Source organism: Erpetoichthys calabaricus, chromosome 4, assembly GCF_900747795.2.
Source record: "Erpetoichthys calabaricus chromosome 4, fErpCal1.3, whole genome shotgun sequence".
Lineage (NCBI taxonomy): Eukaryota > Metazoa > Chordata > Cladistia > Polypteriformes > Polypteridae > Erpetoichthys > Erpetoichthys calabaricus.
In genome coordinates this window covers 27,102,883-27,119,758 of record NC_041397.2, presented here as the reverse complement: position 1 = coordinate 27,119,758, position 16,876 = coordinate 27,102,883, and the positions used below count along the sequence as shown (strand labels likewise).

General features: G+C 36.1%; 1 protein-coding gene across 3 annotated transcripts in view; it reads right to left on the bottom strand.

The window, feature by feature from the left end:
• The window catches only part of LOC114649903 (periostin-like), a 75,612-nt gene that overhangs the window by 52,245 nt on the left and 6,491 nt on the right, over window positions 1-16,876 (bottom strand). For all 3 annotated transcript variants that reach the window (XM_028799273.2, XM_028799275.2, XM_028799274.2), the window contains exons 3-6: window positions 7,909-7,973; window positions 3,304-3,461; window positions 2,017-2,181; window positions 878-1,024 (exon numbers count right to left, since the gene is read on the bottom strand). In XM_028799273.2, coding sequence (XP_028655106.1) covers window positions 878-1,024; window positions 2,017-2,181; window positions 3,304-3,461; window positions 7,909-7,973 — 535 coding nt within the window. The remainder of the gene's footprint in view (window positions 1-877; window positions 1,025-2,016; window positions 2,182-3,303; window positions 3,462-7,908; window positions 7,974-16,876) is intronic.

The window sequence follows — 16,876 nt, the reverse complement described above, 5'->3', positions numbered from 1 at the left end:
ATGAAAGTGATATGTTATATGAAATCCATTATATGATTGCCAAAGCTATCTTAGTAGATGATAATTCTATCCAAACATTTTCTAAATCATGGATATAGTTAGAACATGTGCCGTTAACACAGTGTATAAGAGAGTGAATTGCAGGAACACTCACACACACACATACATCCACTGTCACACATATGGAGCCAATTGACAGTGAATTCAGCTGTCAGGAGTGCAGTTTGCCTTTGGACTTGGAACTAATCAACTGGAATTAATGAGCTAAGTCCCTGTACGAAAGCCACATGCACATGAAGAGAATATATTAATTCTTCTCAGAGTGCACCCCAACCAGGATTCACCATGGTTTCTGTGAGTCAACAATGATACCCCACATGTCTGGAAGCAATTTGCAAAAGTGGTCTGAACAATATTTATTATTCTATTCTTTGTATATACGAAAGCAGTACTTCGATGATTGTCTTGCACGTTTGATAACAATAACTGCAGGGTAAATGTGCATTTTGTATCCTGTTTAAAATTTAGAGTGCTGTACATTAATGCTTTGTAGGTAAAATAGAACAGTGTGCTTCAAATTGGTTGTCCTACTATATTTTTTGACATTTTAACATTAAACTACCATAGTAATTATTTTGATTTTGTTATTGTAGGACATTTACAAATAAAAAAAATGTAAAAGACAGTCTTTTGAGATGCATTTTTAAAAATTTCTGAAAAATAACTGAATTTATTAGTTTACTATTATAAACAGTAACAAATGATCTTTTACTCGTAGAGAAATCTAACCAAATGTGTTATACATTTATTGAATGTTCCAGGCCGTATCAGTGCATGCCCCCAACCAACCAACTAACCCCATCTTTATATTCCTTACCTTAAAGGATGAAACATCATCTTCAATTTCAATGTAGTCTTGAATTGTGTTACTAACAGCTGTAACCACACGATCAATCTTATGTACAACTCCATTGGTAGCAATCTGGTTGCCATGAATGATCCTGGCACAGTTGACCGTGACAATCTGGAAAGTTAAAGAATTTTTTTGTAATGCTAAAACTGACAAAAATAAAACATTTGGTGCTTGTACATGTAACATATTGTAATGCTTCCTACATGCACGGATTCTGTTTATTGCAATTTATAAATTACAGTGTCCAAAGCCATTTTCATGCATTTCTCTGTCATTTAAGCATGTGAAAGTTAAAATTTAATCTACATTTTAGTAATGCAGGGTGGTAGAATTCAATTCATAATTTGTTTATATTATAGTATAACAACATCTATTTACATCCTGTTATAGAATTATACAAATTCAACAAGTAAAAGTAAAAATATACTCATTTCAAATGCACTCTTAAAAATAGCGGTACCCTAATGGCACTATATGGTCCTTTACTGGGTTGTGTGGTTCTTCATAGAGATATTGCTTGACAAAGTGCCACTTCATTCTAAGTAGGGTTCTTTGCATATGGAGTTGGTTCTTTGTGCTCTGAAAAACTTCAGAATATGTAGAAACAACTGAAATCTTTAATGCATGGTAGATTACACAGCAGGACACTAACAGATGAAGAAAACCTGGACTTAGCCTGCGTTACTGTATGTATGCAGCAAGAGTCCTTTTGAAATCAGAACCCATTGGTATTTCACAAATCTGTTATCATCTGTTCATGATTACTTACTGTAAGGAGACTGTTATAGATCTAAATAAACACACGCTCTTTCTGGAGCCTTCATGTGAAGGGGTCTAACGTGAATGAAAAATGGATCCCCTATGGCATCTCTCTGAACAACCACTCTGGGACTTTTATTTTTTAGAGTGTATATGAGTCAAAATAAAGTAAAATGCAAGTATCTAGTTAAAAACTTAGTCCCTTATATTTTTTTTTACAAAAAATATCACTATACAGCTACCTGAAAGAACTTAAATTGAAATCTGAAAATCAAAATTATGCTCTTAATTAAAACAAAAAAATCTTTTAATTTTTAGTGGCAAATTTCTTTGATGACACCTACCCCATTAGAATAATGATTAATCAGAAGGCCCAGCTTGTTGTACATTGACTCCAAAGTCATTCCATTCTTCAGATCTTTGGTCAGTAATCTCTTGTTCACCATATGGTAGTGCAGAGCATTATATAATTCAATGTTGACATTGCTGACCAAGGCACTCCTAACCTCCTGGAAAAGAAATGTGTAGAAAATAGAAAAAATTAAAAACACAATTCCTCTTCTGTCATTTCCAAAAGATACAAACTGCTTTTGAGCAATATCATAGTAAGTTCTTTATTTATGAATGTGCGTTTTAACTTTTTTTTTGGTGTTACAAATTCAGATTCATTCCACTACTCATTGTGTCCTTTCCTATTCAGTAGTTATGCCCATTTGGGAAATGTATTGAAGAAGGAAAGCTTGTTCCATCAGCAAAAATACACCATGTAAGAAGCATGTTAATGCTTTGTTCACAAACCTATTGGTATGTAAAAAATAATAAACAATAATATTAATTAACACCTACACCTTTAGCTTTTGTTGGTATCTGTCCCCTCTATCTGCCTCTAATTTTTTTCCAGTGTAAATGTTACCTTAATACAATAAGAACATAATGTATATATTATTTTTTATTTCATTGTAATAGTGTTTTCAATTGGCGGCACTCAATTGGTAGCACTCAATTGGTAGCGCTGCTGCCTCGCAGTTAGGAGACCTGGGTTCGCTTCCCGGGTCCTCCCTGCATGGAGTTTGCTTTTTCTCCCCGTGTCTGCGTGGGTTTCTTCCAGGCGCTCCGGTTTCCTCCCACAGTCCAAAGACATGCAGGTTAGGTGGATTAGCGATTCTAAAATGGCCCTAGTGTGTGCTTGGTGTGTGGGTGTGTTTGTGTGTGTCCTGCGATGGGTTGGCACCCTGCCCAGCATTGGTTCCTGCCTTGTGCCCTGTGTGGGCTGGGATTGGCTCCAGCGGACCCCCGTGACCCTGTGTTCGGATTCAGCGGGTTGGAAAATGGATGGATGGATAGTGTTTTCAATTACAATTGTTGCCATGAATAATTAAATTATTCTACTGTTATGTATATTTTCTTGAGTAAAATGTTGGCTTGCACTGTTGTCGCATCTTCAAGGGCTTGGAACAGATCCAAACCTGACAATCCTCCACCTATAGAGTTTTGTTGAAATGTCTTATGATATGCTGTCAGAATTTCATTTCTTTTGTTGCAATTTACCAGCAGACTTTCTGATTTAGTTTATTCATTTTTCAGTTGCAAAAACTATTTTAAAAAGGAAATGACTTAAGCAGCATACTCACAGGATCCAAGAGACTCCAAGCCTCATCACTTGGTGCAAAGAATGTGAAAGATCCTCGACCTTCAATTTCCTCCCTCAGTTTTGATTGATCAGTGTAATCTTGGGTCAATAATGCATTCACAATTCCCAGCGTTCCATAAACATTGTCAATTGGAGCCACTATAACATAAAAAGAAAATGTATGCTTTAGATCTGTATTTTTGGTGCTGTGATCATTTAGCATGTCTTTATTTTTGGCCAATACTGCACATCTTCACTCTATGACACACTACCATTGAGTACTTTTAGCCAACAAATTATTCAACAGAAGTGTGACAGTAAACACAATTGGAGATCCTTCATGCCTAAGGCAATATGCCTTTATAATGCCTCACTCATATTATTAGCTAGGTCAGAATTATTTTTCTTCTTTTTTGTAATTCTTGTGTGTATTTGATGGGGTTGTTGTTGTTTCTGACAATATTTCTTTAGCTTCTGTAAAAGCTAAATTTCCCCTTGGGACAAATAAAGTACTACCTATCTATCCCCTCATTTATTCCATCCATGCATTTTCTAACCCTTTCATCCAGTTGAGTGTCACAGAGCCTATCCCAGCAGGACTAGCAACAATGCAGAATCCTATTCTAGATTGTGTGCCATTCCATTTGAGAGAATGCCCTCTCACACTGAGGCTATTCAGATTCAGTAACTAACCTAAATTGCACATCTATGGCATTTGGGAGGAGACATAATGCTCCTAGAGAAAAACCTATGCAGATGTAGGGTATCTAATTAGAGATTCTGAAGTCAAATAGTTTAACTTGACAGCATCTGTTAAAATATGAATTGCAAAAAAACCTCTTGCAAGATATAGTTCAATTTATATTAACATTTTCATTCAAAAAGGTAAGCTTTGTTTTAGATAGCACATTTCTATCTATCTATCTATCTATCTATCTATCTATCTATCTATCTATCTATCTATCTATCTATCTATCTATCTATCTATCTATCTATCTATCTATCTATCTATCTATCTGTCTATCTATCTCTCTATCTATCTATCTATCTATCTATCCATTTTCCAACCCACTGAATCCGAACACAGGGTCACGGGGGTCTGCTGGAGCCAATCCCAGCCAACACAGGGCACAAGGCAGGAACCAATCCCGGGCAGGGTGCCAACCCACCGCAGGACACACACAAACACACCCACACACCAAGCACACACTAGGGACAATTTAGAATCGCCAATCCACCTAACCTGCATGTCTTTGGACTGTGGGAGGAAACCGGAGTACCTGGAGGAGACCCACGCAGACACGGGGAGAACATGCAAACTCCAACGGGTCCCCAGGTCTCCCAACTGCGAGGCAGCAGCGCTACCCACTGCGCCACCGTGCTCTATCTATCTATCTAATGGAATAAATAGGTTTTGAAATTGGACAGGGTACAAAATAATTAACGTATTAATAAAACACCTAAATAATGCGGGTCATTAATGGAATGTGGTAGTTGGATTCTTCCGTCTTATATTCCTAGAGTTAGGGAAGTGTTTTCTTTGGTAGCTTTGTTCTTTCAAATAGTTATTCTGTTAAAATAATATATTTTTGTTCATAGTGAACCAAGATTCATTGCTGAATGCCCCATAATGGGCTGGAGGTCATCAGGTAGATTTGAACTTCTGTTTTTCTAACAACTGTTAGCCCCAGAGGATTATTCTCCTCAACATTTGATTTGAATGACATTTTGTCTTCTCTGGGACTTAGTTTAATATTATGCAATTCCCTTTATTTATATTGCCAATATTAGGAGCTTTAAAACCTTATTTAAAAATGTGTGTATAATGACTGTTTCAGATTTACAAATAAGAAGTTTACCATTTAATTACATTTAAAGTTTACACTCAATGCATTTCTTCACCATATTAATGATAACAACATTTATTTATATAGCACATTTTCATATAAACAATGCAGCTCAAAGTGCTTTACAAGATGTCAAAGAGTAATATATATATAAATCAATATGTGATGCTTAAATAATATATATTTCATTATCCTGTATGTATTATTTGTAACTGAACATTTACTAATTATAGCTTTTGTTGGTGTTGTATCAATCTGCACATCTTTTCTTAAGCAGGAATATACACTTAGGGCCAGCTGGATAGCTCTGTATAAATATCACAAGTGTGCACAAATTGCAGGGTATTGAAGACATCCGATGAGGCACCCTGGAATGGACAAAACATGAAAGGTGCGTGTAGAGCGGATATTCTCTGCAACAGGTCATTTAATAGAAAACCAGACACATACTTGGATAAAAATATCTGTGGATTGTTTATGGTGTCAACATAAAGATTAAATCTGTACGTGCTAGTTTCCTGTAGCATTTGTCAATGAAACTCTTAAATTTGCCTGCACATGCCTTGTAATGTATATGACTATATAATTGTTTCTCTAAACAAAGCAGATAATCTTGTTAGCTAAGAGCATTTATCTTTTAGTACCTTATACATACATTTACAGTATATCTTTGAGAGAAGTACAATTCTTGGGATTCCAAACTGAAGAAGTGATTTTGTGACCCTATGTATGGTTAGTTCAGGCAAGAAACATGCAAGGCAGGAATCCCAAACTCTAGTCAGTGGAGTGCAAATATACCAAATCTGTACATTGTGACTGACCAAATGTACCTTGCTGCCAACCAAGATTTCATTAGCAGTATCTTTAAAAACTAAACTCAATAATTCAAAATGGAAGGCAAAATCAACTTTTCCAAATTGATAAACAGCTCACAAAAGGGAAATGAAAAGTAGTAATCAAAAGAAATAAATATGAATTGCACTCTGTACAGTACTTATGATACACAATGTTAATACAGATGTAATCTACAAATTGTTTTATTCGATATTTCATTCATTTTCTTTTACAACTCCTTTGCCCTGGGCAAAAACTGATCCATTGCAGGTTAATTGCAGATATATACTTTAGAACATAAGAGTGAGTGTTTTACAGTACTGGTGCTGTTGAAAATTGGTTTAGGTATTTTTTTAATTATACAGACAGCATTTTGTTGTACATAAATGTTTAATGGCACCTGTTACTCAAGGTGTGCCACAAGGGTCAGTTAATAGGGCCTTTACTGTTTAATTTTTCTGTTTGCTTCCTTCATGTTATATTATTTTTTTCACATGGCCTGGACTATCACTGCTATGCTGATGTTATCCAGATATATGTAAAACTATCCACATTTCTTCTACCTCCTGCTCTTATTGCCTGCTTGCATGAGGTCAAGTTATGGCTGACATCTATTTTTAAACTTTTTATTGCAAATAAGTCTCAGTTGGCTATGATGGATCATTAATAGTTGCATTAATTGTTGATGGCATCGCTCTCTAGGCTTGAGCTACAGTTGGGAGTATGGGTGTTACATTTGATTCTCTTCTGTCGTTTGATCCCCACTTTAAATTAATGAGTGAAAATTTCATTTTGTCATCTAAGAAATTTAGCCCGACTTTGACCACTTTTGACTTTGACGTATGCTGAACGTTAAGCTTATGATTCTATTACATCTATCCTTGGAGCATTATAATGCCTTATTGTATGGTCTTCTGAAGTCTGTTCTAAACAAAGTGCAGTTTGTTCAGAACTCCACAGCTAGGGTCCTGACTTACACCAAGCCCTGGGAACATATTACGTCATCTTTGATTGAACTACATATCCTCCCAATTGAATCTCACATCTGTTATAAAATATTTCTGCTAACTTACAAGACCTTAAATGAACAAGCTCCATCTTATCTCTCTGATCTTCTACACCTGCCTGCCAACTCTGATCATCCAAAGTTGGTCTTCTACTTACCATTCCCAGGACTAAGAAGAGCACTATGGATGATAGAGCCTTCTGTGTGTCAGTCCAACCTTATGAAATGCTCTTTCTCAGAAGCTTTGAGAAATCAAGGTTTTAAAAACTGACTTTAAACATATCTGTTAGTTAAATCTTTTGTACAATTCGTTTTGTTATCCTTCTCTGCTATTCTTTTACACTTTAAGCTATTTTTGTTATGCTTTCTACTGGGTCCTTAGGCTGTGAAAGGGGCGTTTTAAATAAAATGCATTATTGGTATGAGCAGAGCATCCTTGTAAATGTGAGGAAACTAGGGCAAATTTGATCACATAACCCCAGACTTAGTAGATGAAAGATGACAGTAATAACCAGCATTCATCTTGCTACCAAAATTGAGCTTTAATTTGTTTTGCTATAGCTTAACTTATGCCCTCCAGAAGTTTTACTTTCGCTAGGAATGCTGTCAACTGGAGCTTTTGGTTTTTCTCACCTTCTTTATCAACTGACCATTTCACAATTATGTTAGTGGACTTATATTGTCATGATTTTTATGTTATCCAAATTGAATTTGCTCCATTTTACAGCAGTGTTTAAAGTAATTGTTAAATATGTATATGATGTAGTTTGCACTATTGTAAACTTCTTGCAGCACTCTCAGCCTGTACTCAATAAAAGGTACACAAAAATAATTTGAATTGAACTAAACTGAATTCGGAAAAAAACAGATTCATTTTTACAAAAGTTCTTTTCCACAAATAGACTGCAATAATAAATACCTGCAGGACATCCAGGCATTCCATCAAGCTTCATGTAGCCAGGGCAGCATTCATATAGGACTGTTCTGTGCAAAAAATATAATTGAAAAGGAAAAATCTGAGACTTTTTTTCAAAAGAACAAATCCACAGTATAAAAAAAATTTTTTTTTTGAGAATCATTATTATTTATTAACATTTGTACTACATACATCGTTAATCAGTTTATTAACTTGCCATCAAATCTGAAAGAACTGACACAGCAACTTTGACAAACAAAGTTCATAGAAGATTTTCATGTCAATGTTAAGCAAATCCTATGTTGATTAATATTCTTACTTTGGTGGTATTTTCACCTTGAGACTGCTACATTAGCTCTTCACATGTCAAGGTAGCTTTTCCGTTTTGATTCTGTATTCTGCCCCATGGGTGAATTTCATTTAACCATCTACCTAGACGTCCATTATTTTTCTGAATCCATTTATTCCTGTTCAGTGTAATACAGAGTTGGAAGCTACTGGGAACGGCACCAGTCCACTGCAGAGTGATGGTACTGACTTTTACATTAGCTGGGGATGACGTCATCACTGAGTGAGCGGCAGTATGAGCTGGCATTTTATTAATGTGGCCAAGGTAGGCAGTCCTTCTAGGATACTGAGATACCTTAGAGACCAATGAAATTATCAAAAATATTTTGGGTAAGCACTGGCAAGCACCACGTAGCACTACAGTGTTTTAAGTGCAAATTATAGCAAACCTATTGATTCTATTCAAGGGTTTTAATTACAGAAATAATTTTTAAAAATACTTATCAGTATGTTATTTTAGTTAATAGTATTATTCATTGGGTGACACAGTCACACAGTGGTTAGTGATTCTTCTTGACTTTAGATCGCTGGGTTCAAATCCCAGCCTAATCATTATCTGTGTGATGTTCTGCTTATGTCTGCATGAATTTTCTGCAAGATCTCCAATTGCTAAATACATCTGAAAGACGTGCAGGTTAGGTTGACTGGTAACCCTATATGGGGCTGATACTTGGTGAGAGTGGATGTGTACGAATGTGCGTTCCAAAATGGACTTTCAGTTCATCCATTGCACTTAGTGCTTCCAGGAAAAACATTGGCTCCCCACAGCCCAGGATTGCCCTAAGGTTGTAAGAAAATTGAATTTTATATAGCATTGAAGCAAATGATTTTACTTTGACTTTAAAGGAAAATGCCGAAAAGAAAAATGAAATAAACAGGGGAGTGAGTAAACATTTTTTTCAATATTTGCATACAACTCATACAGCAAAAATACTACAATAAACAAATAATATGACTATAGAAAACATTCCCACTTTTATTTTTTAGTTGCTAAATGCCTCCTTTTCAAGGTGTAACTGCCTTCGTGAAGTGAAACGTTTCAGAATTATAAAAATTCAAGATATCCAAACATCTTGTACTGTTCCAGTTTGGACAATATTTACATAGGTCTTTTAAAATACACCATACATAGTATGGTATTACTGAATCAACATACATTTTCCTTCAGCATCCAAAACCTCTTCACCAATGTTGCTCTAAATGTTACCTTTTAGTGCTGAGGTATTCCCATTGTATCTTTAAGAATAATTCTGCTGGTCTTTTACATCATTTATTTCCTCTTCTAAAAGTACTCCTTTTCAAAAAAAACACTGACATGAATAGAGGACAATTAACCATACTGGACCTACAGTATATACTCACGTATAAGTCGGGTCTTGAAATCCGAAAAATCGATCATAAAAAATCGATCATTAAATCAGACCGATTTATACTCTCGTTCAAAAATATGAGTTAATTGTTTTTTTTACATTTTCTTGCTTCCTCCAATCTCGCACCAGTTTCTCAGACACATCGAATTTCTTTTGCCACTTCAACGACTTTTAATTTAAAACCAGCTTCATATTTTCATCTGATCGAACACTCCATCATAGATAAGGGATGCTCGTACAATAAAGGTGTGAGATACAAAAAACACAAACAGTGCAAACGTCGCTTCAGAATTGTTTGGGCACAATACATAGAAAAAAAAGGCAGTGTGCTCTGTGGTTACCCTCTCAGGTGGGATTTAGCATATTGTAATCTCTTGGATCAACAGCGTGACTTTTCCACATTCGACTTATACGACTGACACTATAAAATACCGGAAATTATATCGTAAAATCAAGCCCCGACTTATCCGCAGGAGAACTTAAACGTGAGTATATACGGTAGGTGCTTTGGAGGGATCTATCCAATGAGCAGATCCTTATGGTAGTAAGTAATATGAAACCACAAAGTTTATTTGCCTATTATCATTATACTGTATTTTTTCTTAAGCATGCAGAAAAAATATAGAGGGCTATTCAAAATGAAAGAGCAGATTTCGAAAAATTTTTTCAAACAAACTGTATTAGACAGAAATGCATTCTGTACATCACTGGATAGAGGAAATTTCACAGTTTAGTCCTATGGTCCTTGAAGATGCATGCACTCAACATGAGCACCACATTTAGCGTGACAAACATCAAAACAGTAGACCATTTCTTGCAACACACAGTCAACTGGTCCCTAGTTACTGAATTCACAGCATCCTCAATTCAATGTCACAAATCTTGAAGATTAGCGGACATAGGTGGAACAAACAGTCTTTCTTTAATGTACCCCCATAGATAAAAATCACAGGGGGTAAGGTCTGCAGACCTGGGAGGTCATAGACAATGAGCAAAATCTTCTTGTCCACCTCTTCCAATCCATTGTTCTGGAATGGTGTTGTTCGGGTAACGCCAGACCTCCAAGTGGAAATGAGGTTGGGCAACATCTTACATGAAAATCATTCGAATCTTCTTGAAGTTCAGTTTTTAAACTTTGAACTGTCCTCTATCCAGTGATGTGCGGAATGTGTTTCTATCTTAAACAGTTTGTTTGAAATAAATTTTTGTTTGTTTGAAATAAATTTTTGAAATTTGCTCTTTCATTTTAAATAGCCCTGAGATGAATGCATGTTACCTAACATAGCACTAAAGACCTAGAGAAAATACCACCTGCTGGCAAAACACATTCCATCCTGACAGGGTAGGAGAAATTTTAGCATCATGTTTTGTAGTGGAATGCAGAAATGGTTTCTGAAGCCCTCTCTTATGTAGTTCAACTCCTAGCTTTTGCCATTTCCTTGCCAGCAGGGAGATACCCTTCAAAATATATGCACATAAGTACTTGAATATAAAAGCTATGACTAAAGATACAATATCAAATTTTATATAAAATTTTATATAAAATTATTGTATTTTCTGAAATTAAAATAGGGAGATCTTGAATATTGTAATTAAGTAATAAGCTTCCAACCAAATCTGCTATCAAATATTATCTTATTCATTTTCATACTCATTTTTTTCAGACTTTCTTATACAAGTACAGGGTCAAAAGTCAAATGCTAACTACCATTTCCCTAATTTATTATTTTTATTATGAAATAACTGTAGGTTTAATGTACCTCCAAATTACCAATGCATATGGCTAATCTGTCAAATAACAGAATTTGCAAATGGAGTTCCCTCAGGATAAAAATGTCTACCTACTCACCCACCTACCTACGAGTACAGTATTGTTCCACTTCCATAAAAATGGAATAATATCTATGATGAATGTTTATGAACTGTTTTTCACATAAATACCAACATTTAATATCTGTCTTCTAAAAAAACATTTTTTTAATTTACTTTCTTGATAAATTTCAGTCAGGTTTTAGAACAAATCACAGCACAGAAACTGCACTCGTTAAAGTAGTAAATGACCTGCAGGTAAATGCAGACAGAGGCCATTTATCTGTTCTCATCCTCTTATATCTGAGTGCCGCATTTGACACCATTGATCACAATATTCTTAGAAATGGTCTTAGTCAATGAGTGGGCATCTCTGGCAGTGTCTTAAATTGGTCTGAATCCTACCTGGTAGGGAGAAAATTCTTTGTTAGTTGTGGTAATTACAACTCAAAGACACATGATGTCCAATATGGTGTTCCACAAGGCTCTATCCTGGGTCTGCTGCTCTTCTCAATCTACATGCTTCTGTTAGGTCAGATTATCTCAGGGCACAACGTGAGCTAACACAGCTATGCTGATGACACACAGCTGTATTTATCAATAGCACCTGATGACCCCGATTCTCTTGATTCACTAACACAATGTCTTACTTGTATTTCTGAATGGATGAATAGTAACTTTCTCAAGCTAAATAAAGAGAAAACTGAAATTTCAGTGATTGGCAATAATAGATACAATGAGGCTATTAGAAATAAACTGGATACATTAGGATTAAAAGTCAAGGCGGAGGTAAAAAGCTTAGGGGTAACTGTTGACTGTAATCTGAATTTTAAATCACATATTAATCAGATCACTAGGACAGCATTTTTTCACTTAAGAAACATAGCAAAAGTTAGACCTCTTATATCATTGAAAGATGCTGAGAAATTAGTTCACGCATTTGTTTTCAGCCGACTAGATTACTGTTACACACTCCTCTCAGGACTACCCAAAAAAGACATAAATCGTTTGCAACTAGTGCAGAATGCAGTTGCTAGAATCCTAACCAGGAAAAGAAAATCCAAGCACATTTCTCCAGTTTTGATATCACTACACTGGTTACCTGTGTCATTCAGGATTGACTTTAAAATTCTGCTTATGGGTTATAAAGCCTTAAATAATCTCGCCCCATCTTATATATCGGAATGTCTGACATCTTATATTCCAAATCGTAACCTCAGATCCTCAAACGAGTGTCTCCTTAGAATTCCAAGAGCAAAACTTAAAAGAAGTGCTGAGGCGGCCTTCTGCTGTTATGCACCTAAAATCTGGAATAGCCTGCCAATAGGAATTCGCCATGCTAATACAGTGGAGCACTTTAAAAAACTGCTGAAAACACATTACTTTAACATGGCCTTCTCATAACTTCACTTTAATTTAATCCTGATACTCTGTATATCCAATTCATTATTATAACTATTCATGGTGGCTCTAAAATCCGTACTAACCCCTACTCTCTTCTGTTTCTTTTTCCGCCACCACCATCTACTCAAAGTACCATGATGTTCCAACAGTGATGGATTAAAAGCCAGAAGTCTGCCTGACCATCATCATCAGGTCCTTCCGTGAGAACCCTAAATACAAAGAGGACTATTTCATTTATGTTAGGTAGAATGCCCAGAGGGGACGAGGTGGTCTCGTGGCCTGGAACCCCTGCAGATTTTATTTTTTTCTCCAGCTGTCTGGAGTTTTTTTTTTTTTTTTTCTGTCCTCCCTGGCCATCAGACCTTACTCTTATTTTATATTAACTAATGTTGCCTTATTTTAATTTCTTATTTTGTCCTTTATTTTTTTCTTTTCTTCACTATGTAAAGACGTTTGAGCTACTTTTTTATGAAAATGTGCTATATAAATAAATGTTGTTGTAAATATACAAAGTGGCAGAGAATGTCTAAAATGACATGGTTATTTCCATTTTTTCTCAACCTTCTTAGAGTCACAAGAGCTGAAGCATATCTTAGAAATATTGGGTGTGAGGTATAAACCTACCCTGGGCAGGATACCACTCCATCATAGGATGAGCTGGCAGATACACCCATTCATACTGGAAATATGTGATGTTACTGAATCAGCAAGACAGAAAAGTGTTTAGAAAATAGAAGGCACTGCTCAAAATCAAATATATTATAAAGTACAATTATTGCAGGATACTTTTAAAGCTAACACCATGTTTAGTGGTAGAATATATCAAAACTTGGAAAAAAAGAGAAATTAAACAGACAAACATTTTGAGGAGACACTGCTTTTTGTAAATTAAGAAAAAATACATCAGCTATCAATGCAAATCAAAAATGTGATGTGTTAAACACTGACGTAATTATTTTCCAAGCAAACATACAAAACTTTCCACTTTCTTCATGCTATGTGTTAAATCATCAGTACTTGTAAGGCAAATGAATAGGTTGTGTGTACACAAGACTTCACCAGCTGCCAGCACATGGGATGGATGTAAGTCTTAAACTCATGTAAAGCCAATTATCCCAACTGGCAGGAAACCAACAAACATAAGTCAGTGTTTCCTTGGCCAAGAGAATGACAGGCTGAAGACCCCAGGGTTATCATATTTAGTTCAGTATGGCAAATGTTTCCTCTTAGGGGCCTCCTGGGACACAAGCCCAGCCAAGCTTCCATGTGAGCAACCAATTCCATATGCTGCTTTTGTGTAAATTGCAACTGGAGTGGCATTATGCCAAAGCTGAGACTCAGCGGGGGACTTAAAAGAAATTGAAAAAAATCAGTCTTGTTCTAAAATCTCACATGGAAGAAAAATAATATAAAGGTTTAAAATAAACATTAATTAAGGGAATAGTTCAATAGCTCACATCTAATAAAAGAATTAAGTAAATAATTAAAATGGTAATGTCCCTTTCTCTGAGTATGTATTTTTAAGTGAAAGTGAAAAATCTTTAAATGAACTCAATCTGTATTCATAAAAGATATGTAACATAACAGATGACATAACCTAAAATACTACATTTCTTTATAAAAAATGCTTCCTGCAGTATATGTATACCTGACACTAAATTGCATTTACTCTATTGCAAAACTACTGTCAAATTCATTGACATATTTATAACTAGAAGCTCTAGATATTCCTTTGTAATAAAAGACAATTGTTTGTCAATGCACTTCTTTTACCACTAAAAAAACTTTAAGTAATCCTTCAATTGTAAAAACTTTTCAAAAATCAATTACAAAGTACAGCTTTCTGTAATCCCGTTAACAACATTTTAATGTTAGACAGTATAATGAAGAAAACTGATTCTTATTTTTAAAGTGTTAATTCCATGATGCTAACATAAAACACTGATTTGATTATTGTATATTTACCTTACTACTCACTGTTGGTCTTCTATAAAATAGTCTCTGTACTAAAATATAATCTATATAACTACTTTCCAGTAAAAACCAATAATAAGTCAGCATCATTTCTTAAAACATAAAAAATAAATAAGAAATGTTAATGTTTTGTGGACACAGTAGAATGATAGTCATGGGACTGAAAATGTGCCCTAACCCAGCAGCCAAACCACATGTACTTCAGAAGAGGTCATCCACCTAAGGCTCAGCACGTTCAGGCCCGACCAGTACTTGAATGGGAGACCATCTAGGAAAAGCGTGGTTTGCTACTGGAAGAGGTGTTGGTGAGGCCAGCAGGGTGCGCTTAACCTGTGGTCTGAATGTTGATCCTAATGCTCCAGTGCAGTGATGAGAACACTGTGTTGTAAAATGGCACCGTCCATCAGATGAGAAGTAACATCAAGGTCCTGACTCTCTGTGGTCATAAAAGATCCCAGAATCATCATAAAGAATTGAATGGATAAGCTGCCCACCATGGTCAGTCATTCTGGCCCCCTAAATCATCCCCTGTTTCTAACTGGCTAACTGTCTCTCACCCCTCACCACCTAACAGCAAATGAATGGTGAGCATACTGATGCAAAATGGCTTCCAGGTGGATGCTGCACATTAGTGGTGATTGAGGTGTCTCCTCACTCATTATGCAAAGTGCTTTGAATAGAGAGAAAAGTACTATATAAATGTAAGGAATTGTCCATCCATCCATCCATTATCCAACCCGTTATATCCTAACTACAGGGTCACAGGGGTCTGCTGGAGCCAATCCCAGCCAACACAGAGCGCAAGGCAGGAAACAAACCCCAGGCAGGGCGCCAGCCCATTGCAGTAAAGAATTGTTATTATTATTATTAACATTTGGGGTAGGTGATCAGTTTACTTCAAGAGCCTAATGTTGTTGCATCTATCAAAAGAACATTCCAGATGTAAACTGTTAATGTAATGCATTATATTTGTGCTTTAAGATAAACAGAATTTCCACTTTGCCCCATAAAGCAGGTTAATAGCCTGTAATTCAATCACAAAGTTTTGCTAGACCACCACTGAATAAGGCATTACAACAAGTATAAAGTCATTATTGATGGTATCCTTCACCATGCCCGACTATTCCCTTAAGTGAAATCTTTGTTGTGACTGAAGTGATAAACAACCAAGGAAACAACGTTTAGGAGAGGGCAGAAGTCAAAAGGTCAAGTAAATATTTTTTCCAGGGTCACATCAAAACTCATGTAAAGAACTCCTTTAAATCAATGGCTTGACTACAATCAGAATATTCTGAGGCATGAATACATTCTAAACAGGGTATAAAGATAGAAACTTAATATCTTTGTTTTAGTGTGAAATTGTTAATGATGCCGTAATGAAATATGTTTACCTAAGTGGTGGTGGGAAGTTTACTCCCTTACACCAGTTTTATCTCCTAGCAAAATAGCCTGTTTATACTGCAGTACCACTGATAACGGCTTTTTGTGAAAAGTTCAGAAAGGTCATCTAAAGTAGTACAAAATAAAATAACAAAATGAAAAAGACCCACATGAATGCTGCATCATTGACTTTGAACATTAATCCTTTATATACAAGTTTTGTTTAACAGTTGCCCCCCAATCCCACCATACGTAACCAGGAAAACAGTACAGGTAAATAGTAAAGGTAGCACCACAGTGTAAAGCTGAAAATGATAAATCCCTGATTTAAATGTAGTAGTTTTGTATAAAAGACTTGATTTAAATGTAGCGGTTCTTGTATAGGGGCGGCACAGTGGAGCAGTGGTAGCGCTGCTGCCTCGCAGTAAGGAGACCTGGGTTCGCTTCCTGGGTCCTCCCTGCGTGGAGTTTGCATGTTCTCCCCGTGTCTGCGTGGGTTTCCTCCGGGCACTCCGGTTTCCTCCCACAGTCCAAAGAAAAGCAGGTTAGGTGGATTGGCGATTCTAAATTGTCCCTAGTGTGTGCTTGGTGTGTGGGTGTGTTTGTGTGTGTCCTGCGGTGGGTTGGCACCCTGCCCAGGATTGGTTCCTGCCTTGTGCCCTTTGTTGGCTGGGATTGGCTCCAGC